Source organism: Squalius cephalus (assembly GCF_949319135.1).
Source record: "Squalius cephalus genome assembly, chromosome: 17".
Lineage (NCBI taxonomy): Eukaryota > Metazoa > Chordata > Actinopteri > Cypriniformes > Leuciscidae > Squalius > Squalius cephalus.
Genome location: NC_137138.1, coordinates 13,350,589 through 13,376,355, shown reverse-complemented (window position 1 = coordinate 13,376,355; position 25,767 = coordinate 13,350,589). Strand labels below are relative to the sequence as shown.

At 37.4% G+C, this 25,767-nt stretch overlaps 1 protein-coding gene across 3 annotated transcripts in view; it reads right to left on the bottom strand.

Moving 5' to 3' along the window:
* rxraa (retinoid X receptor, alpha a) overlaps positions 1-25,767 on the bottom strand; it is a 162,444-nt gene that overhangs the window by 87,096 nt on the left and 49,581 nt on the right. Inside the window, exon 1 of one of the 3 annotated variants that reach the window (XM_079847743.1) lies at positions 24,517-24,778. The exons of the other annotated variants lie outside the window; for them this stretch is intronic. Within the exon in view, the coding sequence (XP_079703869.1) occupies positions 24,517-24,544 (28 nt within the window). The 5' untranslated portion in view covers positions 24,545-24,778. Of the gene's footprint in view, positions 1-24,516; positions 24,779-25,767 lie in introns of those variants that run through there. 3 annotated transcript variants of the gene reach the window in all.

Here is a 25,767-nt window from a genome sequence, read left to right as displayed (position 1 = left end):
GGAAATGTCAAACCTTTTCTCAGCAAACTGTCCAATTTGACTGGAAACCTTCTCCCTGCACCTTTTCATCAAGCCTTTGTTCTCTCGCCACTCTCCTTGGAAATAACCTATGTGACGTCGTAGGCCCGTAACGCATTTTGACTTCACGTTTAGTCAGCGAAACCAGGTTTTCAATATGAACTGGAAAGACAGACGCTGTCCAGAGGTCAAGATAAAAGTGAGAGACAGAAAAAGCTTGAAAAGTACATGAAAAGCTTTGTGTTTTATGTGAAAATTTAACACATTCTGCCTCTTTCTCGCCCTCTTTTCACAGTGAAGGTCCCCATAGGGGGCGTAACCCTACCTTGCTCTGAAATTCCAGCCTTTACAAGGCCACTGCTGAGACCACAGGTGTTCTGCCTTGAACAATCAAAAAAAAAAAAAGGGACCGGTCACACAGACTGACACCAGGTCTGCCTGCTGGCCCCATACTGAGCGCAGTGGTTTTAAGTGTCAAGTCAAAGGCCACTCTCAGACCCCACTACGCTGATATCATCAGGTGCTTGCCGCTTTAAAATAAATACCACATCCACCCCCTGCCACCCTAACTGCCCAGAAACCCATAACCACAACCTTCCTGTACCAGCTCTTTTAGACAGCTTACTAAGCCATATCGCTCTAGAGAACAGCTGTGTTTAACACCCTAAATATATTAAGAAGCAAATACATTTGATCCAGAATAGATCACAATGGTCAAGTAGACATTACAAAAACAATCTAAGGCTACGTTCAGACTGTCAGTCCAAATCCGATTTTTGTGCATATCTGAGTGAAATTCAATCAGAATTGGCTAATGTGAACAGCAAAAAAAGGTCACATGACATGCGACTTTTACATTTCAAACTACATCAATAATTTTAGATCAGATTCCAATCAGATACACAAATAATCGGATTTGGACTGACAGTCTGAACGCAGCCTAATTAATTAAGACGGTGGTACTTTAATGAGCGAGCTATACATTGCAAATGGCAACGGTGATCCAAATCAATTTGCACAATTAATTATTTACAATGGTCCGACATCTTCAATATCAACTGATACAATAAATATAATTAAATTAATAAATAAAATTACTGATATGGTACAGGTATTTTATTCACGACTTTAAAGCTCAACCACTACAGCCATACTCATGCTGATAAACACCTTTGTCTTGCACATTGTTTTAAACATCCCACAAAGAGCACTGTATTTTAATGGTGTCAGGTTAAAATTGTCCAACTTTTAGGAAACATGTCCTGCGATTTATGCCATTCTGTTTTCTAACACATCTTGCCTAAACGCTCCCAAATGCATCCGATCAGAGTCAGGTGAACCAGCCTAATTATTCAGTTTCCTTTACTCAACTAGCCATTCAGGCAACCACCATCTGGGTAATAAAAAATAAAAAATAAAATAAAAACTAGTTTTCTCATTTCTATTCCAACCCTCTCCAGCTTCAGGTCCACATTCTGACAACAAGTCTTTAAAACAGGGCTTAACACTATTGGATGTCTTCAGTTGACTGAAATGATGCATTTTCTCGGTGCCAGCACCTTCTCATTCTCAAGATGACAAAGTGTGTGTTTCAGTGTGGTTCTTTGTAGGTGTGAAAGGGATGTGCCACTAACAGTTGTGACCACAGATGCTACTCTCTATCTCACATTGAATGTTTATTCTGAACATAGCACGGACTCAGCAGACACCCTTAAGACCACAGTTACACATGCTGTCGCACTGTGTATTTAGTTTATGTATATTTGCATTGTTATATATTTTGAACAGTTTCTGATATTTTTGCAGTAGAACTTATGACCAAAAATTATATTTTAAATAACATTTTATATTTGCATGTTATGACCAGGTGGATTTCAACAGTGGCGTGTAACGCAGTCACTCCAACTAGCCACTTTAGCGGGTGGAATTTTATATATAATATATACATTTTCAATTGTACTCTTTTAAAAAGCATTTGAAATAAACCAAGTGCAATGAATGAATGAATGCAATGTATGCATTTCCCCCAAAATACACACGACACCAGCTGCGCTTTCTCACCCTCTCATCTCTCCGACAGTGAGCTGACACACAAACCCGCCTCCCCTCACTCACTCGTCTCATTTGCTTCGGATGAATATTGCTGGTGTTACAGCGCTTGAATTTCGGTGAGGGACTGCGAGTATTGTGCATAATTTGACTCATTCCCTCAGATTTTGTGCTCACACATAAAGTGCGCACACATAAAGCCGCCTCTCAGTACTAAATTTGAGTTATTTTGCATTGCTTATTGCGCTTAAACACACAGAAGTAGCGAAACATTTTGAGCAGTGTGTACAGCACACAAACACACACACGTAGTGAAACACTGAGCAGTCGCTTCGAAGTTGTGCATATTCGGAAGCGGAGCCACTCACAAAGTTACAAAACATCCTACGCCAGAGTGAATCCTGATCGCCGAACACAGGGGCGGGGTGGAATGGAATATTTTGGCTTTATATTTTCTGCTTTTTTTTCTCTTTTGGCCAAAAACCGAAAATGCTATTTTCGGCGGCCGAAATTTCAGTGCATCCCTAGTTTTGAGTGAACATAAACAGTTGAGAAAGAAAAAGCATGTGTAACATAATGGATCCGTGCTTCAGGTCTTAAAGTGTTAAATTATAAGATAATATAAAAAATATCTATATGGCAGGTTTTTTCCCATTGTATCGATGTCAAAATTGTGGCCAGTGAAAATGCTGAGTGGCTATTAACTTTGGAAAACCACTAACCACTGTGGCTGGTGAGCAAAAAAGTAGTGGTCGACCGATATAGTGGCTGGTGAAAAAAAAAGTAGTGGTCGACCGATATATCGGTCAATATTTGGCATTTTTTCTCATTTACCGTCACCATTCAGCAAATATGCATTTACATCCTTTAAACAAATCTTTGAATATCTAATAAACATTTAATTTCACAAACCTTGCAGACTTAGTCAAATCCAACAGTCAGATATTCTAAAGTGTGCATTTGTAGCCTGCATGAACATGAATGTAGACAGGAGTCAGCTTCACTCAAGATGCACAATACATAAACCCTTGATTTTAAACTACGTGCGCTACATTCAGTTGGCCACTACGTTATATTCAAGTCATTTTACAATGTGCTGTATGTAAAATTAGTGTTTCTTTGTCTTTATTTAAAAAAAAATGTGATGCCTAGTGTGCACAAACTTAGATTACTGAGTGCCCTGTTGGTTACAGTGTTTACTTTTTATTCATATTTTTTCAAACATTATTTGTGAGAAATACTGCAATATTATTATCTACCTACATACATACATACACTATTGAAAAAATATGAATATACTACAGCATTCAGAAACAATATGCAACTGTGGTCTTGAACATATATGATGTGTTACATATATAAAACATAATATGCTCAAAAAGGTGTTTAATTTATGACTGGATCATTCAAAATAAAATAAGCCAAATTATGTTAATAAAGTGGCGAGGAGGGACATCATTTAAGAGAGAAAGACAGAAAGCAAAAAAGACTACACAGAAAGAGACAGGAGGGGCCAGGAAGGAAGGAGGAGGCAGTAATGAGGTTAAGGGGGAAATGTCAAAGATGGCTTCTGTACGGCAGGCCAGGCCTGCTGCAGGGCACATGCTGGAAACAAGGGCCTCACTTTCTGCCCAGCGTTTCGAAAAGTTCCTTGGGCAAACAGCATAATCAAATTTGTGTAATTGGACTGAAGAAAGAGCTTTCTTTGGTGAGAGCTGAAACAAGGAAGCATTTAAAATCCTGCCGCCCATCTCACATCTTTACGGTTACTGAACACATGATAGGAGTCTGATCTAGATGAAAGAGAGAGACATACTCATAAAACAGAATTTAATTTTGATATTTATATGCCGAAACTGGCCCTAATTTGATTCCAAATGAACAGACGCAGCAAGTACTTGGAGGAGTGAGTGGAGGTTACAGAAGATGACCTGTGCTCCACAAGTACATCCTGTTACGCATCTTCTAAATGGGCTTGCTGCATGCTGCATGCTGGATCATTAGAAAAAACATTAACCCATATGCTATCTATCCGGTATTGAGCAGGGTTAAACAGAAATAACCTAGCAAACTGACACTTGGTCGACAGGAAACGTGCAACATATAATGCCGTCCAAATTTGTTTTATTTCAAATAAATGCAGAACTTTCTATTCATCAAATAATCCTTAAAAAAAAATCTATCATGTTTTAACAAAAATATTAAGCAGCACAACTGTTTTTAACACTGATAATAAGAAGAAATGTTTGAGCTCCAAATCTGCTTTTTAGAATGATTTCTGAAGGATCATGTGACACTGAAGACTGGAGTAATGATGCTGATCCAGCTTTGCTATCACGAGAATAAATTACATTTTAAATGTATTAAATTAGAAAACAGTTATTTGAAATTGTAATATTTCACAGTATTTCTGTAATTTTGATCAAACAAATGCAGCTAGTGTACTAGTTGTTTAGTGCTACTCTTCTATTCATAATGAGTTTTAGAAATCTATTAAACTGATATGGTATCAAACAGGAAATTCTAGTAGGTTCCACAGAGTCATCAAAAAACACTGAATTTGGGCTTGTTGGCATAATCTGCAACATTTCAAACAAACATGTCGTTCTGATTTCTAGGGCTCATCCCTACAGAGAATTCGGTATGTAATTAATTCGCTGCCAGCGTAAGGCTTTTATTTCAAACTTGCAATCATTGTTTCACCGTCAAGTCATGAAGTGCAAGCATGAAATAGCCTACAGACAGAAATAAAAACAGGTCAGCATTGGATTTCAATATCAGTGGACGCCTAGACAGTGAGACAGTGTAGTCTGATTCATGAACAAATCTTTTATTGAATTATTAAAAAAGACAGGAATTACTGTAACTGTTACAATTACTATGGAATCAGCCTGAATTCTTTACTGAATTAACTGATTATGGCTCCTTACTAAACTTCTAGTTATTAATTTTGTATGGCTATGTGCTTTTTAGAGCTTCGACATTTTGTAGACTTAGTGCACAACCTAGATCTATTTTCCTAAGACAGATATGTAAAGGTCGAAACCACATTAGAAGTACTTGGTACTTAAAGGGCACAGGGCACCTGTGTCCACATCCCTCATATGATGGCACACACACAATTATGCAAACAAAAAGAAATCAGAGTGTTTGAACTGAATGTGTGTTGACTGTGTTGGGTCGCTGCTCTCACAATGAGAGTGAAACTCACCCGGAAGGTCAAGTGGGGAGGCACGAGGCAAGATTATGATCCAGACGAGAATTGCAAACAGTTTGCTTAGCAAACACTCCAGCGTACGAGCATGTGCTTTGAAATGACAGATGAAGAGAGGACCCCATGTGGAGCTCATAAGTGATGATGTTCATGTGAATCACTTCCTGGAGTGACTAATCAGATAGTGCATGTCGATGGGGGTATTTCATCTTGACAGTAAAATACAATAAAACGTGCTTTGGAATCAATGAGGTTTTTTAAGGAGCATGTTTTTTTTAGTTTAGAGACCAACCAGATGTGCGAGTCAGAGTGAAAAAGCTGACGCAAGCCTGCGGGGCCTTCATTATTTTTCTCTGTCTGCATCTCGCATGCATCTAAAAACATGAACATTAGCCAGTAATGTAAATAGAGTTGTGATTACAAAACCACGCAGGTTGCCAGCACTACAGAGGCTGCCTGTGATTGAATTGAACGTATGTTGATGACAAACAAAGCGCATGCTGTTTTAATGTGTGTGGTAATGCCAGCAAATCCATTTCTTGTAAAATAAAATGATTATAGCTCATTGTAACCTGAAGCACAATAAAACAATGACTATGGACACACAGTGAAAGCTGTAGATCAGAAACACATGCAGATGCCAGGGATGGGTCAAGATATGTTTGCTAACAAGCAGCATGGAATTTGCAAAAAAGCACCTAAAGGACTCTCTCAGACTGTGAGAAACAAGATACTCTGGTCTAATGAACCTCAGTTCCAAGCATGATTTATGGAGGAAACCATGGCACTGCTTATCACCTGCATAATACCATCTCAACAGTAAAGTGTGGTGATAGCAGCATCATGCTGTGGGGGTGTGATTCAGCAGCAGGGACTGTGGGACTAGTCAGGGAAGAAGGAAAGCTTAACGCAGAAAAATATTCTCATGTTTCATTAATATGGCCTTAATGAAAACCTAGTCCTGAGCATTCAGAACCTTAGATAGGGCAGAAAGTTCATCTTCCAACAGGACAATGACCCTAAGCACACGGCTAAGACAACGCTAGAGTGGCTTATGGACCACTCTCTCATTGGGACAATTGGGTTCAAGAGTCTGGGCTTGAACCCAATTTCTCAGGAGAAACCTGAAAATGGCTGTCTGCCGACAGTCACCCATCCAATCTGACAGAGCTTGAGAGGATGTGAGGAGAAGAACGCCAAATGCAGATGTACAAAGCTTGTTGCATCATACCCAAAAATACTTGAGGCTGTAAAAGTGCCTAAACTAAGTACTGACTTAAGGGCACAAATACTTTAGCAATGTACTTACTTCAGTTGTTCCTTTTTAATACATTTGCAAAGTTGTGACAAATCAGTTTTTTGCTGTGTCATTATGGTTTATGGAGTGTAGATTGACGTGAAAAAAAAGTCATTTTAAGTAGTTTAACATAAGGCAGCAACATTACAAAATGTGAAAAAAGAAGGGGTATGAATATAGACTTTCGCAAGGCACTATATATATATATAAATTCTTTAAAAAATTGAGGGAAAATTTAGTTTTAAAAGTTGTTTACCAGCTGCGACAAATTTAGAGACTTCTAGGAGAGTTTCAGCCAATATACTCTTAGCATGGTGATAAAAATAAAAATAAATTGTGTTTTAAATCGTTGTATTTCAGAACACAATGAACAAACTTTAAAAAATGCACCTGATCAGTGTGGGGTGGACATAACCCTAAACCAGCTAAATTATACAGGACTTCAGTTAGTCCCAGACCAACTAGTCATTGAGACAACTAACCAACTAGATTATTTTATGTAATTTTGCACATCCCTAGAAGATCCATATACGGAATATAACATTTTTCCTATGAAAAGCAAAGGAATGAGCGGAGAGGAGGGTGAATTGAAGGAGGATGGAATTCTGAGAGCGGGAGAGAAGGAAAACTAGGTCAAGTCACATGACTGAGCGATCAACTGTAGGCAGGATTACATTTCTACAGCATGTGCCCATTTACAAAACAAATGTTGACTGCAGCTTTATCTACGTTTTGTGAGGGGCTGAGCAGGGAATGAGGCAAGGGGGCAGGTCCAGATCAGCGAGGCGCGAGATTCTCAGTGATGTGTGTGTGCTGTGTGTACAGCGAGTTAAACACACAGAGTCAGAAACTGGCATCCTCTCAGACAGAAGAGAGACTGATGTCTGAGTGGACAGGAAGACACTGTCATAACCGAACTTCACAATTCTGCTTAGATTTCCAAATATACATCAACTGCCCTTTGAACACTGTATTTAGCTTTGGGGTTATTTTCGGGGTCTGTATAAATAAATGCAGACATGCATACTGCAGGTATTACATTCCTGGAAGTGTGCGTCATCACCAACGCATGATATTGTTCTGTTTATTCTAAACGCGCAGTTTTTTCTTCTGCAGCTTTAAATGCTCAAGCTCTTTAAAGCATTCTGATAGGCTGTTAATGGTTTTATCCTTCAACAGCTGGAAAATATAATTGTGAGGGTGATTCCACCTATATCATTTCTCTGTGCCATTATTGCTATAGTTGTGGTGTGAAATCTGCTATTCTTTTATAACTAGAACGATTTTTAAAACTCTTTATAATTAGTTATCTTTGACATGAACAGTCTTAATTCACCCGTCGCAAGCAGTTTGAATCATAATCAATCAAACAATCATAATACGCCATGCGACAAATCTGCCATTTTGTCCGACAAAGCAGTCAGGAGAGTTAGTAGATTAATGTCGGTGGACTTGAATGAAAAACGATGTGTACTGACGTCTTTTCGCGATTGAAACAACATTCCTTCTGATGTTCATTCATGTTTATTTGATGCTATAAATTAATTAGAAGGAAGAGACCATTGGTTCACGAGCAGCTTTAACTGAGGAGCTACAGCGATCTGTCACGACACATTAAAGAGCCACACAATGTGATTTGATTTTTCATTCATTAGAACTCTATCCTAATATTAATAAGAATATGCCAATTAGTCTCTTCAGTTATGTCAAGCCAGTAGTAAAATTATGATGTTCTTCATGCCAATAGAATTTTTTAATAAATATTCAGCTATTTATGACATAAAAAAAACATCCAGACAAAGTTGACAGAGAACTAACAGATAATTAGGAATACAACGTTATCTTAAATTCAAAATCCAGCTGACTCCGACTTGTTTAGAACAGACATCAGCCATCCGAGGTAAGATATGGGTAGGTTTTAGTCTGGCCCTCCGTGGAATGGTAATACAATGTTTGCATTTAATATTTGTGCGAAAGGGGCTTTCTGAACTGTACATAGGCCACATATATGCACCGTATTAGCAATGGTAGGTTGTCGGTTCAGGACATTGTGATTTCTCTTCGTAATATAGTTATTTCGGTTTGATAGCTCTCTTCTGCTTTGTTTATGTTGAATTTTTTTTCAAGTGGCAGCTGCTCACAGTTGATCGCACTGCACAATCAGAGTGGGCACTTTAGGGGATTTAGTGCTTAAAGGTGAAGTATAGTTTCTGCTGAACTAGTGGCACCTAGCGGAATTACAAAAATAAATCAACCTTGCAAACGCACGTCACACCTCCACCAACTCAAACATCTCTTACGGGTGCTTCCGTGTTTGTGAAGGCATGTCTCAAAAGGTGAAAGTAGACTACATTCAATAAAAGGATCAAAATTGATACACGGAATACTTTTAGCTGTGCTGCTACAAACGCGAGAGTCTCTCTTATAATAAACCCATCCAACGGGTCTGCACCGGGCACATTTTTTGACATGACGTGCCACAACTATTTGAGGCTGTTCACACTGGACACAAAATAAATATAAAAAATTGGAACATTCGTCTTATGATGTATTGAAACCTTCATTGTAGGGTGTCGCGTCGCAATGCTTTATTAGCTTTGATGTGTTCATGACCCGTTACATCTTTATCTTACATACTTCACCTTTAAAACATGGGTGTTTATAGTGCCGAACAAGGACTGGTCCGACATTTTTTTTTCTTACAAATCAAGCCAGTTGAAAAACATAGGATGATGCGAATTATTTCGCACACTTTTAGAGGCCTACCCACCATCCACTTTATGCATTCACCACTGGCCCAGACACACAACAATGAGTTTTAAAACAATGAAAACCAACAATAAAAATGTATAAAAATGCATAAAAAAATTTTTTTTACAAAATAGAATTACTGACCCAAGCTCATCTAAAGTAACTATGTAAAATACATGTTCATGTTCTTGTTTTAAGCATAAATCAAGACAAGGTATAAAAAAATAGGAGAATAAAAGCTGTATCTGCATCTAGGGAAGCATAGTTAATACGGGGTGACATCTTACGAGAGGCAAATGTCATGGGTCTAAAGCTGACATGAAGCAGAAAAAAAATGTGAGACTGCCAATCAAACACACATTACTGATTCATCCAATCATAAGATTGGTTAGTCCTTTGAAGCTCTGCCTACAGTGCGCCAATTACAGTCACATTCTGTGACTGGTGATCTTTTCAGAAACCTCAAGTCAATGTACTTAAATGCAATGTTTACTGACAATCAAAAGTCACCTTTTCATGTTATAACAGTGACAAGCTCTAAAACATTAAAATTCCCTGATGCCTTGGTGTTTTTTGAGAGAGTGGAAAAGCTCAGTCAGCATTCAGGCAAGAATAGAGAGCCCAAATAAATAAATAAAAATAGCATTAAAAACACAAAAACAAGAGAAGAGACCCCAATATCAGATACTAAACAACAGTGACAGGATGTTATTTAGGTTTAGGGACAAAACGGTGTCCTAAATTCTGAATGAATGTAGTTACAGCCATTGGTTTGAGTGAAAAACCTACAAGCACACGTATGTGAATACAACATCCATTCAGCCACTTCTCTTCTTGATCCATTGATAATGTATAAAACACAGTTTGAGAACAACCCACATGGCTCAAAACCACTTTGGTGGTGTATGGTTCAGTTCAGGGCAGCGACTGTAGATACACGCCATGCCCGCCGTGTTCTAGGAATGCCGATAGAAAAATCCTGATTTGTGCTGCGTTGGAGGACGTGGTGGGGTGTGTGCAACGAGGATTGGGAATTAAATAATGTAGAGAACACACACACATATACACGCACACTCAATGATGATGTGTATCAGCCTCTCCCTGCTGTTCCCGATGCAGTCAGGCAGAAAGATCTAGGCCATCTGCACAGCAACACAGAGAAAATAGCTCTGCGCGCAGACAGAGGGGGACACGATTAACCAACTGGCTGCATTTTTTCTATCTCTCTGAGAAGAGATGGAGTGAGAGACAGACAGAGAAACAGAGCGCTAAAATTGAAATGGGATTAGAAATAAAAACGCACTTCTTTAGACATCCGTCATAAGCAGGCACCGGAGAGAGTGACAGAGCAAGAAATCGGAATGGCAGGGGAAAAATTCCCACCTAATGAGGTATGACAGTCCTGAGTCGGAAAGGTAAAGGAAAATATATCACTTTAAAGCCCTGTACATGCAACAGTAGTCATGACAAGACCTGCAGAACATTCAGTAAACAGTGGTTTTCAACCTTTCTGACTCAAAGGCCCCTCTAATATTAGGCCCCATGACTTTTACAGTTATTTAGGATTCACTGGATAAGAAATAAGGATAAAGATTTTTTTTTAAAATATATTATTTCTTCCTGATCAAATATTTCAGAAAATATTTTAGCTAGAACAATATATAGGCTATTTATTTTTATTAATTTACATGACTTTTCCAGGTAGAAATCAAATTAGGCTTCCTCAAATATCAAGTTTTTCAAGACTGTGTGAATTCAAGATTATTGTGACAAAAAAAATACTTATTTATAATAATTAATAATATTGAGAAATGTATTAACAATATTTAGAAAAATCAAAGAAAACATTTGCAAATCAGCCTAACATCAGCACAGAAATTGAGGATGCATTTCTGCAGGCAAAACTAATAATCATAGCAACAATAATAATTTAAATAAACTTTTTTCTCTAGAATACTTGATTTTTATTGGTTGATCGTTGCATTCAGAATTTAGGGACCAATAAACATTATTGATTGTCCCTTACGACTGATTTGCTTCATACAGGTGCTCTCTTGCCTTAGCAGTATCTTATTTCTCATATAATAAATTAATTTACCTCACATTAATGATTCAAGTTTGTTTATTGATGTGGCAAGAAGCTGTTTAAGAAGTAGAATAACCCCACAATGAGCCCTTATTACGATGGTTTATGCTGGCATACTAGTAACGACTACCTGACAGTGATATTCCTTGTTTCACCCATTTAAAATGGCGATCAAATACGCCAATTCATAAAAACCTTTCTTAAAGAGTCTTAGAAATCCTCAGCGATAGCAAAGTCATGTATGTACAAGCTACTATAATAACATGCGCTGTCGTTCTATGCCTAGAAAGATGAAATAATCTGATGTCTGTCAGTCTGTGGATCTGAATACACACTCAATCCACTGAAGTCTTTTAAAACAGAATTTTAATTCCATGACCCAAGAGAGGTTCAGCTCAGGCAAGGTTACCATCACACATCAAAGCTGCTTTCAACATAAAAAGCTGACAATTAAGGCTTGGATTTATGTTCGGGATTGATTTATACTCAGATTTACATTCAGCTTTCAAAAGAAACTCTGCTAATTGTGGAAGTAAAATGCAATGCCACATGGTTCTTTGAGACAGAGATTATGTCATGTCGCAAGTAGCTCATGTACGACAGACTGTCATTGTTTCAAGAAGGTTAAAACTAATTTTAGATATTTGTGACAAATTTGATATAATAGTGAAGAAACAGTGTTTTCCCCAGAACCATGGTCTTGTGGTTAGTGCATGTGCTCAACACATTAGGTTACGGTGCTCGTGTTCGAATCCAGGGTGCAGCACTTCACGATAGCACTCTTAGCTATTATTTCTCATGCTACAAATACAAGGGCTCTCATGAAACTACAAACTAGGGGTATAATGGTTCTCAGTTAGTAACTGTAAAATACGCGTAAAATAGACAGACAGAGTTAAATTGCTAATGTACGTTTCTGTCGATGGATACACATTCTGGCTTCCCCTAAACTTTGTTCAATGGGAGTGCCGTAAGCTCTAATATGATCAGTCATTTACACCGTCATCACCCGGGTGTTGATAGCTTGCAAGCGCAGGTGAGATCTGAACAGCACACATTGCTATCGGTGTAATTAATTAAAATGATTCAAGCGCAAGAAGATGCGAAAGAGAACTCACGCGCACGCAGTGAGAAGATTTGTGTTCGCTCACCCGAAGCCGCGCCTCAGACAGTGCGCAAATCTTGAGTTCTCTTTTCAAGTCTTGTGCTTGAACGGACAAATTCACACAAAAAGTATGTCAACATGCCCATCTTGGCGAATATCCTAGCAAACATAGTAGGTTATGTCTTTAGTGAACGTAAACCGTAGAGAAAGACAACGCATGTGTACTGGATCAGTGCATTATGTCTTAAAGTGACAGTAGCCTAATATTCCTGCTGTGTATTTTTAATGTTAATCAAACAACAAAAGACAAGGAAATAACTCACTGCTCTTGAATGAATAGCTATTGTAACTTTAATAATAATTATACATTGAAGATCATATGCAATACTGTTTTACATTTGATCGCTTTATTCAATTTCTGTACCTTAAACTACTGTTAGATACCTGAAAAACCTGAAAGCACTATTTTATTTTCGCTGTTGCTTGTAGTTTGATTATTTAATCTTTATTTTTTATTTGACAGTAGTTTTTTCCCCATAACATACATACCGAACCGTACTGAAACTGTGGATAAAATTGAACCGTAATTTAAACAGTTACACCCCTACTACAAACCATGTATGTGTGTATAAACATACACATTATATAAAATAACTGGATACACAAAAACATTTTGGTGGAATTTGTTTTACTACCTTTACTTTATGTTAATTTAATGATTATAATTTTGTATATATACTAAAATGAGAAAGAAAAAAAAAGAAAAAAAAGAATAATACAAGATAGATAGATAGATAGATAGATAGACAGACAGATAGATAAATACATGCCTGGTACAGGTAATGTGTTAACACAGACTTTATTATGAAAAAACAAATTTTCTTTTGAATTTTGGGGTGATATAAGTCCTAAACAGTCTCATGATATTCATTAAAAAAATGAAAAAAAATATTAATTTCAGCTAGGTTTAGCGGCTGTTGTTGTGGTTGATACGGTTACGGACGGCCTTCTCAATGGAGGTTTATGGGGGGTTGAGTTTCACTGGTGCTCACTCTCCGTCTCTCACCTCAGTGTCACTTAATTAGCCCGCCTGCACAAAGGGAAACCAGGCACAAGAGCCCAATTTAGACCACAATAAAGTCTGGAATGACTCGACCCGCACTGTAATAGGAGTCCAAACCCCCCTTCATTTACGTGCCAGAGACGTTCCTGGGACTTTGAAGATGCCGAAGACTGAGAAGAGGGGAAAAAAAGGCTAAATCAAAGGAGGGACCCATAAATTCCATGAGATTCCTCCAGATGTTTCAAAATATATTTGCTGAAGCATTCCAGATGTGCCACCTTTTAGTTCCCCTTAGCTCTTTCTAAGATTCCGATTTTTATCATTGCAAAGAATCTCAAAGTAAGCTTTAAACATATAATAGATGAGAAAAAGAGAACTAGGACCAGAAAATATATGTTGCTTCGAGAGGTGAATTTTTCTCAAGATAAACTAACAGCAAGATGTTTGCTATGTTCCCTACTGTGCAGTTCCCCGACACGCTCCTGTGTGCCAGTGCTGCATACTTCCCACAGGCTGTGACCTGGCCATGACCCCTGACCCCTGACCTTGCAACAAGCGCTCTGTGCCTAGATGTTCTGCTTTAATCGCAGCTTTTAAAATGAGCCGGCGAATTCAAAACAGTGCCAACACGTCTCACAAACACCTGCGTAAACTAACTAACCCTCGAGCCGGTGCTTAGTCTCTGATCTGGTTTTTATAATGCGAAGCAGTCTCATGTTACTTATTCTAGTCTGAAACAGAAGAAACCATCCTAAATGTGACACTTGAACTTGCCGGGTGCCGTTTCTGCAGGCGCTGGAATGTAAGCCTTTTGGTATGCAACAAATTGACGTGAAAGAAACTGCCAGCGCCTGCCCGTCTGTTCCACTGTCTTCCTGTCTGTATTGCCTAACTCCACACAGAAGATTTTGCCACAGGCGCTCTCAAACTCCACCGTAAACACGTTTCTAAGCCCAGACCGCTGCCTAACAAATGCTGAGTGGAAGTTGCACTTGCAATTCCAATGCAAACAACTACTCAGGGACGACTGCCAAACCACAATTACCTCCCACAATGCAGTGAGTGCTAAAATACTCCACCTATCCAGTATGAACCTACGTCACATGTGCTCTCACACACCACTGATTCTTGAGATGATTCTTTTGAAATCTATCTGACATTAGTTTTAAAAATAGCAACCATTCCACTTATCAAAATTATGACATCACTCACAACTTCACAAACTTATCCGTTCTAACTTTATACTCCACTATATATATATATATATATATATATATATATATATATATATATATATATATATATATATATATATATATATATATATATATATATATATATATGTAATAGGAGTCAAAATAAATAAAATAAAATAAAATAAAAAAATTTTTTTAATTAAAATAAATAAAAAATGTAATATGTAAAAAAAGATTTTAAAAGTATTGTATTTATATGTTATTTATATAAAATAAAGAAAATATATTAAATAAGTAATATAATAACAATCTGAATATATAATAATAATTTTATGTACCTAAATATAATGTTTGATATATAATAAAACTTAAGAAACACCTAAATAACTTAACTTATCTTTTATAAAAAATAAAATAAAACACCTCTTGTATAAGGTTTCACAGTTGTGACACTGTCATATATTTATTTCTGATTATGATTCAAATGAAGGCAAAATCAAAGAGAGTCTCATCCTGAAGAAGAGTTCAAGAACATTACACAAGTTCCCAAACATAGGGGAAAATCTTTGACCATGCTGACCAGAATAAACCAAAATAATTCCTCAGTTTTATAGCCGTTTTGTCCCAGGACTAGAATCACTTAAGACACACACACACACACACACTCAGGGTAAGTGATAGGAAGTAACTGGCTCACACACCTCCAAGATTAAAAGGCCTCTCAGCTGGAGTGAGCCGCAGCTCAACAGCCACTTGACAAACAGCAGCGGAGCTCGCAGCAAATGGGTAATAAGAGGTGTGCTCTTTTACTGTTCCAGCAAGAGGAAGGCAGCGAGGTCAGAAGGCACCAGAGCACCATTTCTCACTGGAATGGCCAGATCTGTGAAAGGGACACCATCTCTGACATGTGCCATGACTTATGTAAACAGATATTCGCCCACACCATCATCTTATACCTCATGGAGACGTACTCAGCCATAGCAGAGATGGAGCGAGATGGCTGACATGTCTCAAAGTACATTTGAAACGCAAGTGAGAGTCTGCAGTTGACGTGAACGAACTGTAAATCACTCTCGCAAGCCTGCCGGTAAAAAAAAAAAGAAAAGAAAAGAAAAGTGGCCTTGTTTGGGCAAACCGTGGATTGTGAGGGTAAAAGCACACCTGGCTTAGTCCAAAAAAAAAAACTGATGTGAAGCACAGCGTTCACAATCCAGCAGCAGAGTTGCCATCTACTTGCATACAAATCCCTTCATCTTATCTTTGTCATCGTATTTTGGTTGGTGTAACAGATATGGATTATCATAATTGCAATCATGGTCCTTAATCTGCTGGGCTGATTTAGGCTTTCCAGTGTAAGCTGCGGCATTAACGACAAAACCCCCCACATACACACAGTCCAGAACGCTAAAGCCCAGTGATGTTTTTTGCTCGTTACAATTGATACTTGTCAGATTACAGTACATGAGCCCAGGAATCTTGGGTAAAAGCTAAAGCAGACCACTTGACTTTGTAAACGATTTACAGAGTTTGACTGGACAATCCATTGCGTTCAAACATTCTCATTTACATGTAAAATTGAAGCAAGCAAGGCCCTGCGATAATGTTGCCGATGTTTTGCAAGGAAAATCAAAAGGAAAGCATCTGGAGTCTGTCAGATATGTATGATAATGTTTAAAAAAGAGGTAATTTTTTGATAATAATGCAAAAGAATAATTCATAAGATCTTTAATACTGAATATCATATAGAAAAGCATGTATCAACATTTATAAGCCATCACGGTTACAGTTATTTTACTCTGAAGTTTGCGTTCCGTGTCGGAATGTCTGTTTTTGTTTTGGTCTCTGTGATCCCGCCCACTGCCAATTTACCCAATAGTATTTCAACACCCCGAGTTGCCAGTTGGCAGGAACACAGCATATTACAGCCATGGAAGCTAGCAAGCAAACTGAGTCAGATATTGCAGATTCTACCTGACTTAAAATGCCTCCGCATCCATCTAAAACAAAAAGCTATGAATGGGAGAATATTAAAACATGGATAAATTAACTCATCAACTTACAGTATGTGAACTTACAGTCTCCTTGCCTTCAATAGTCAATTGCGCTCGCTTCTGTTGCATCAATCTGGCAACCAGTGAGCGTTGAGTCTGAGGAGGAGGGGGTGGGGGAAACAACTCTCTCCAATATTTTGAATTTGGACTGCAGTACCCATTTCATCCACTAGCTGTCAATGAGACAAACTGCATCTTTAAGACACCCGTGTTTTTACAGTGTAATTATACATTTAAGTACTGAGAAATAATTAAACATGGCCAACATTAGGGTGTGGTTTAGGATTAGTAGCATGTAATTATGCACAATTTAGTAATTGCTATAGTAACATGTAACGTGTAAAACAAAGTGTTACCGCCATCATTATCGTAGGATCAATCACACTATTTTAGACTTTTGTCTAGGGGTTTAAGTAAAATGCTTGAAGAAGCACTGCATATGTCACCAGAGAGAGAGAAAAGTCTGTCGTTACACCAGAAGATCGAGTTATACTTTGATGAATTATAAGGTCAGTTTAAAAAAAACATATGCATGACTAGTTCACAATAAGATAAATAACATGTATTTAGAAAATAGATCAGGTGAATTCGCATTTCATGCCAAGAGTGTTTGAAAGAAGCGTCTATCAGCGGGTACAGAATATACTCTGTATTACCAGTACTGCAGAAATGCTGGTACCATCAACTTTTTTTTAGGACCAATTGGTACTGGTAATATTGGTAAACTTAACAACCCTATTCTGCCTTACTATGAAAACAAAATAATGGCCAAAATCGTATAATGTTCGATGCTCAGAATGCACCATGCCACATCCCAAGAACAGCCACAGACACCTTGATTCACACGAGCAAACCTACAGAGTCATTACTGTGATTTAAAACGATCTAAACCATGTGTCGCTCCGCCTTCAGAAATAGATAGAAGACTACTTCACATTTCTGTCAGTGCATTTTAATTAACGCCTGTGTGATAAAGGCTAATGTCACTGTGCTGGAATATGAATTCTACACTGTAGAGTTGCTTATGGTTAATGGCCTGCAGTTCTGACACAGAGGGTGCAGGATCAGTCCCAAACAGCCTTGAATTCATTGGTCCAAAATCCCATTTCACATAACGATATACTAAACAACATATAGTTCTGACTGGGTGTGATAGTGTTGCGTCGCCAAGCGTTTGGCCAGCAATTTACATGTCTCTTGAGATTCATAAAGTCGTGCCTGTTTTGGATTAAAAATCATTTGGTAAATAGCAAGAAACTAAAAGTACTGAAGAAGGGAACCGAGGGGCGCCAGATGCAATATTGATTCATTGGCTGAAACCTACTCTAAAGCGTGTGCATGCGAAACCTCACACACGTTTGCAGTGAATAAATATATAAAAAAGACTTCCTGTGTAGCCACAGCACGTATTTGGCGCTGTCACTGGCTAGCACCTAGTGAGGTGTTAAACAGCACTCCATTTACCCCAAAGCAGTTATCTGATAGAAAGTATGCTTTTTGACCGAACCACCGCAAGTCAACTCAAGTCACCTTCATTTATATTGTTTCAAAGCAGCTTTACAGTGATAACAGGAAAATTATGCATTTCGGCTGTTGTTCAGCTGAATTCAGTTCCGTTGTAAAGATCCTCAATTATTAATTTAGTTCATTTCATCTATAAAGCAGTTCTGCAAAAAATGATGTTATCATCCAGCTCAGTTCAGTTCTCATTCAACATCGTCAGTACACTCAATAACAATGTTGAATATACATGTCCCCAACTAAGCAAGCCAGAGGCGACAGTAGCAAGGAATCCAAACTCCATCAGGTGACAGAATGAAGGGGAAAAAACCCCTTGGGAGAAACCAGGCTCAGTCGGGGGGCCAGTTCTCCTCTGGCCAACGAACCGACAAGACGCGATTATGATTCAGGCTGCACATCAAGACGCATTTAATTTGACTCCATGCAAAGAGTCCATGTTTGTATTCTAATTTTCAGGTATTTGACAGTTAAGTGCTGATTTTGTTTCCAAAAGACCAGCAATTCCGGGTTTTTTCGGTTATATACACTACCATTCTAACTACCATTCCATTCTAACCAGTCTCTTATGCTCACCAAGGCAGAATTATTTTTATTAAAAAAAACAGTAAAAAAAAAGTAATATTGTTAAATATTATGACAATTTAAAATAACAGTTTTAAATCTATTTTTAAAATGTAATTTAGTCCTGTGATGGCAAAGCTACATTTTCATTAATTCAGTGTAACATGATCCTCCAGAAATACTTCTAATATGGTAGGTTGGTGCTTAAAGGGATAGTTCACCCAAAAAGGAAAAATCGGTATGAGGTTCTTTGTTCTGCTGAACACAAAAGAATATATTTTAAAGAATGTCTGTAATCAAACAGTTGTAGGCCACCACTGACTTCCATTGTATTTTTTTTTTCCTACTATAGAAGTCAATGGCTACCATCAACTGTCCGGATACCAACATTCTTCAAAATATCTTCTTTTGTGTTCAGCAGAGAAAAGAAACTCATACAGGTTTGGAACCACTTTAGGTTGAGTAAATTATGGAATGAATTTAAACTAATTTTTGGGTGAACTATACCTTTAAGAAACATTTCTTATTACGATCAGTTAAAGTCAACTGTGCTGCTTTATTTAGGCAAAGTAATTTTTTTTACTGAACCCAAACTTTTGAACAGTAGTGCAATACATGAAAAAAGCTCTTTGTGGTTATCACATGCTCTGACACATGAGCTGTGGTGCTCATGCGGAGGATGCAGGTTTGAATCTGTTTCGCAACCTTTCTCGATCATATTTCTTTCTCTCATTATCTAAAAATAAAAATGAACAAAACAGTCTATAATGTTCTATGGACCCACAACTTAAGTTTAAAAAAATATATAAAAGCATCAATCATATCAGTAAAATGAAGCTCCTTAGGGAAGTCTGAATGACCTTCACTTACCCAGAGCAAGTTGATTCAACAAAACTAAAAAATGCTTATCTCTCGTCAGTTACTTTTACATAAAGCGCACAATATCAGTCCTATCAGACCGTGATAAACGTATAAGCGAGGGTTCAGAGTATAATGTCCGCTTTAGTTTATCATCGGTCGTAACGTTGTGAAAACTCAATTCTAGAAGTCCAAAGCAAATCCTCCAGCTGATAAAACATATGGGGAGCGGAGGTCAACGTCTGAGGTTCATAGTCCACAGCTCCCCTTAAAGATAAAACACTCACAACGGTCGGGGGCTGAAAAATTCACAAATTATTAACAAGGGTTTGACGCATGGCTATCATAAACAACCATGTTAGAGCTCCATTTCTGCACACATCAAAAACCCGATTGTGAAACTCTGTATCGTGGTTGAATTAAATCTCATCCTTGGACTGATCATCATGACAGAAAGCTTTGACGTTACCCAAGTGGTCTAGCTCATGGACATGCGTTTTTGAATTGTGTCCTTCTAGCATAAAAAATTAGATGCGTGGATCTCCACACTTGAACCTCACTGGAGATGTACATCAACAAAAGATGTACTGGGAGCTCTAGCTCTTTAAGCCATTAATATTCTCTTTAAAACTTGTCTAGTAAAAATGACAGCTGCAGGTCGCTCACAAAAGGGGGCAAAAAGCATCCGGAGAGAAACCTAAAACTGCCCTGCCATAAATTTTTTTTAAAAAACTTATGGGTTTTTAAGAGGTAAACAGTCCACCCAGCCCCCAAATCAAGGCTCTTTAAACTGTACCCATGCCCAGCACCACCTTTGTTCCTGAATTACGGCTGACAGAGGAATGCACCCCCCTCAACTATGAATGTCACTTTCTCATCAAGACCATGAACTTCACAGATGGGGGCGGAGAAAAAAACACACCTCCTGTCACTCAAAAACAGCTCCTCACCCTCCTCTCGACCCCCTAAAAAACTGTTTTTGTTGAACTAAATGTGGTTTACTTCTTTGGTCCTTAAAAAGCCAAAGACAAAACCATCTCCACCCTATGGATCTGCACAATTAATGAACTACAGATACACAGGGAGTGATTTCACAAAGCAGAATACTTCCATAACTTGTGTTTTTATGATGCAATGCAAGCTTTCAGTCCCTAGTACTTTCCTCTGTGATTTCCATAAAAGGATTCATTAAATCCTTGTAGGCAAAAAAACAGACAAATACGAGGTATTTAGCACCTGTGCCCTTGGGCTGAGAAAAAAGTTAATAAACCCACCCTGTTCTGCACACTGCGGAAAGAACAAAAACATCACGAGTATATCTAGCGCTGTAATTTGAAACCGTTCTCAATTACCTCCACAAAAGCATTTGTAAATACAAGTAATCATTCATGTTTAAATGATTATGTGTCTTGATTTTAGCAGGTCAGAGCTGTGCATCTGCTTGACATCAGGAAACAGCACTTTGCTTGCAAGCAGCCACATGTCTTGTGTTGGAAACTTGAGGTAAGGATTTTTTTTGTCTTTCATAAGCTGTGGTAAATATGCTTATTAAAAGAGAAAATTATATATATATATATATATATATATATATATATATATATATATATATATATATATATATATATATATATATATATATATATATATATATATATAAAATATATATATCAGGTACATCCTAGAGTTAAATAAAATATATATCATAAATAGCAGATAAAAAATTATCATAAATATTATTTTAATTTATTTTATTATTTTATTTATTTATTTTTTAATTATTTAAAATCTTTTAAATTATTATTCAGTTTTGTTTTGTTTTTATTAACAAATATTTGTAAAAATATTATTTTTTATTTATTTAAAATCTATTCAGGCTTATTGTTTTTACAAAAAAAGGGTTTAAAGTTTAACAACCAGTTATGGTTAATAAAATCTTAATATTTTAACCAAAGCTTTTTAAAAGACAAGGATTTATGACAATGACTAAATTAGCCGTGCAGATTATGTTAAGCATAAAGCACACATCTCCAATAAGAACGTTTTACTAACAAACATTTGTTTGCTACTATTAAAACACATGCCTACAGAAATATGATAACTATAAAACCACAAATTAATTTCAGCTTTTACATCCAGATTTCCCAAAATAAAAACACACATGAGAAGCCTAAACACACCTTCACAAATAGTCTATTATGTTGCTTAGCTCTGTGGTTTTTCTGGTACTGTGCTGGGAACATTCGGGGGTTTTGGGAAGCCCGGCATTCCTGCTGTCTCTCATCTCAGTGAACCGGTGGGGTGATGATGTATTCAAGGTGTAACACGACTCCCGCATGAAAGGGCTACAGAAACAATTTAACAGTCCTGCCTATAGCTCCCGAGTGAAAGTGTAGAGCATGCTTGTTATTCAACATAACTTACAGTATACGTTCCTCTGTGTGATAACTAAATCATGTGTGACTGTTGAACTAATCTCCATGCATGGCAAGTAAACTCATATGCATAAGAGAGTAATGTGTATCATTTATTGAAGAACATGTTCATTTACCAAACCACAAATTCATGCATGAGTAAGAGGCACGTACAAGGCAAATACTCAGACTTAAAACTGCTTTGCGTCCAGGTTATTAATTATTTTGAGATGTTATACATCACGTTATCTAAATCTCCTGCCGATCGGTCTATTTTTGGCATCACTCACTGATATCACATTATCTCTACTGCTGCAAATTGCACAATGATTTCATAATCACACACCGACCGTTGTAATTTAAGAGGCTCGGATCTTTTCTTAAAACAAAAAGAAAGAAAAAGACAGAGCATTTTTCATGAAAATCATATAGATACTGCCTTGAATATGTTTTACAAACAAAAGAAAATCTATCATCATTTATTCATCCTCATGTCACTCTAAAATCTGCATTACTTCATTGTAATGAACGTTTGAGAATATATGGACGAATATTAATGTTTGAGAATGTATGAATGTTTGAGAATATATGGACACTCATTTCAAAAAAGTGAATGAAGGCTGTCAAGCTCATTAAAAAAAAAAAAAAAAAAAACTCACAAAATTTTCATAAAAACACAAACTTGTACACTTCTCCATGTCTTCTAAAGCCATAATAATTTTGTCATACAGACCGATTTTATGACATTACGGACGTCTGCACCAGCTCTTGATGAAAATCAAAATGAAAAGAGTTGTGAGAGTAGCAATGTCCGATTAGTGAATGAATTGTTGTTTTGAGTTTGATTTTTTAATTAATCATCAGTTCTAGTTCACAAAACCAGATGAACTGATTTGATGATCAGGTCTCAACAGTGAACATCTCAATAGAGAAGAAGATTTTTAGTTAACAACAACTTCGGTAGAAATTTCAGTCTGTTCAACTCAGTTCATAGGACTTGGAAAACAGCATATGATTCATTTAAACTATTTTTATGATAACTTTATGGTGCTTTTGTGTCTTATGAATCTTGACAGTCTCAGATCCCAATCACTTGTTATATTAAAAAAGAGCAATTTCTTCACAAATTCAATTTTGGTGTTACACAGACAGAAAGTCATACAGGTTTGGAACATCATAAGGATGAGTAAATAAAAAAATAAAATATTTTTTTTTGTGTGTGAACTATTCCTTTAACATGATGGGATAACATCATATGGAAACCACACCTACATTTCTCCTCAGCCGTCGATTAAAAAAAAAAAAGAAAATTTTGAATCACCCGCAACGTTTGTTCCTCGGACACAGAGTAATTTTGTTATTAAATCTAGTCACAATAAATAGATTTAAAATGAAATCCTCTTGCTCTGAAATGATTTGTCACTTTCCTCAGTAAACTACTCCACTTCACAGAAAACGCCAAAGTTTGTCCAAGTTCACAACCGAATCACGCATCAACTAAACTATCTCATACACAAACGGTGCTCAGCTCGCGGCATTATTTGAGACCAAAGTGCAAGGAAATTGATCAGATATGTGCTTTCCGCAAGTAAAGATTCATTTACAGATGAAAAACAAAACAAAAATTCGCTGAAGCTAACCCGCTTTTTTCTTTCAGTAGCATGGCAAAGCTGTTTGCGATTTAATGAATTCTAACAGACGTCCAGCGAATTCAAACTAAAGGAATGTATATGTTTTCGCTATGTTTTGACTGACGCGCGATGTTGCTTTGCGTTTGTAAATACGAAAAATCCTACACACACACGTCTGCATTTTTCTGTTTTTCAGCTAGGAAAGTGATACAAATGATTCGCGAGAATCCAATACCTGCACGTATAAGATTGCATGAGCTTCAACTCTGCAACACAGCCTTGAAAACACGACACTATCAATGTTAAATCATACCGCATATCAAGATTAAAACATTTAAGGAGTAGGCGCGATACTGAATGAGGTGTCACTGTCCGAGCGCGTGCCACCTCGTTTGCACGCCCAACTTTTGTGTTTACCTTTAGTTTGATTTAAAAACAAATGTCCTGATCCACACCATGCGCTTGACTGTTGGGCATTATTGATTATGATTACATGCTTTCCATTCGCCACGAATGTAACCCTTCAATACAGCCCGAGTCGATAATGAGCGATCCATGTTTCTTTTTCTTTTTTAAGCGTTTGTTTTTGCCTCCCTCATGCTAGACTAAAAAGTAAAACACTGTACTCTCCAACTCTCTCTTGCAAACCAAAGAAACTCTAGTGGAAAAATAAATATCTTTCAGTAGTCTGGGGGTAAACTTACCCAATGACAAGAAAGGTTTGGTTTCCATGTCTGGTCGGTTAGCTCATGCCAGCTGACGCGCGCGCGTTGTAAGCTGTCGGCGTCCCTCTCTGATGACAGTATAAGACGGATCCACGCGGTAAAAGTGAAAAGCTTTGCGATAGTGTCAAATGTTCACTTTATGGCACTACTTCTGTTTGTTCACGCTTCTGCTCGGCTCTGTCTACAACTCTCCAGTCCACACTACTGCAAAGGGACCCAGTAAAGGGGACTCCCACTGACGTTCACGCGGGCACATTTAGCAGCGACGCGTGAGGGGAACGTTAACCCTTCCTGCGCCGCCCTGCCTGCCTACAGCGGTGAAGAAGCTAGTAATACAAAAAAACAAAACAATGTTTCCTTGAATAAGATGCATTGTATGAACAAAAAAATATATTTGTGGATATATATAGGGCTTGACATTAACACAAATGGGAGGATTTTAACAGTGGCGTGTAATGTAGTCACTCCTACTTAGCCACTTTGGCTGGTTGAATTTTATATATAATATATTTTTCAATTAAGAACCCCTGTGGTGAAAATCAAGTTTTTAATGTTGTTTTTATGTCTATGTGGTGTTTTTAACATGCTTTAAGACAAACCATGTGCATGCAAATACATAAGTCAACACTGCAATGAAAACAAATGAAATTGCTGGTGTTTCTTACATCAGAAACTACAGTACCTTGTAACTAATCATGTTAACGTGAGCATATCATTAACTGCTGTGAAGCTGGTTATCCCGGTATATTTTTTTGTTGACATGATAAATCGGATATTAGCAATATAGCAGTTGAATTATGTATATGATATTACAATGTTATGATAAACTATGCCTTTCACCACTGACATTCTGAGTTGTTCAAAGCGTTTCTAAGGATGCTGATTTTTAGAAAGCAGCTGTGTGACTCTGAGATGGCGAATGGGAACATGGTTTGTGTAACATTAGCAACACATTATTAGCTGTTTGATAACGTAGTCAAGCCAAAGGCTAATCATAGTAATTACCGTTATGTGTCCGACGTTGTAGAGAGCGATATATAAAACACATTACCATTCTGATACATCGACTTGTAGATGAGAACGAGCCTGTATGAGTGAGTGGAGGCGGCATGAATAAAAAAAAATTCACAGGAATTTTCTTTTTAAATGTAATTTTTGTGCTCAAAGATGAGTTTAAAGGGATACAATTATTGACTATAGGGGGACTTTAAAAATTAATCTGAAATAATA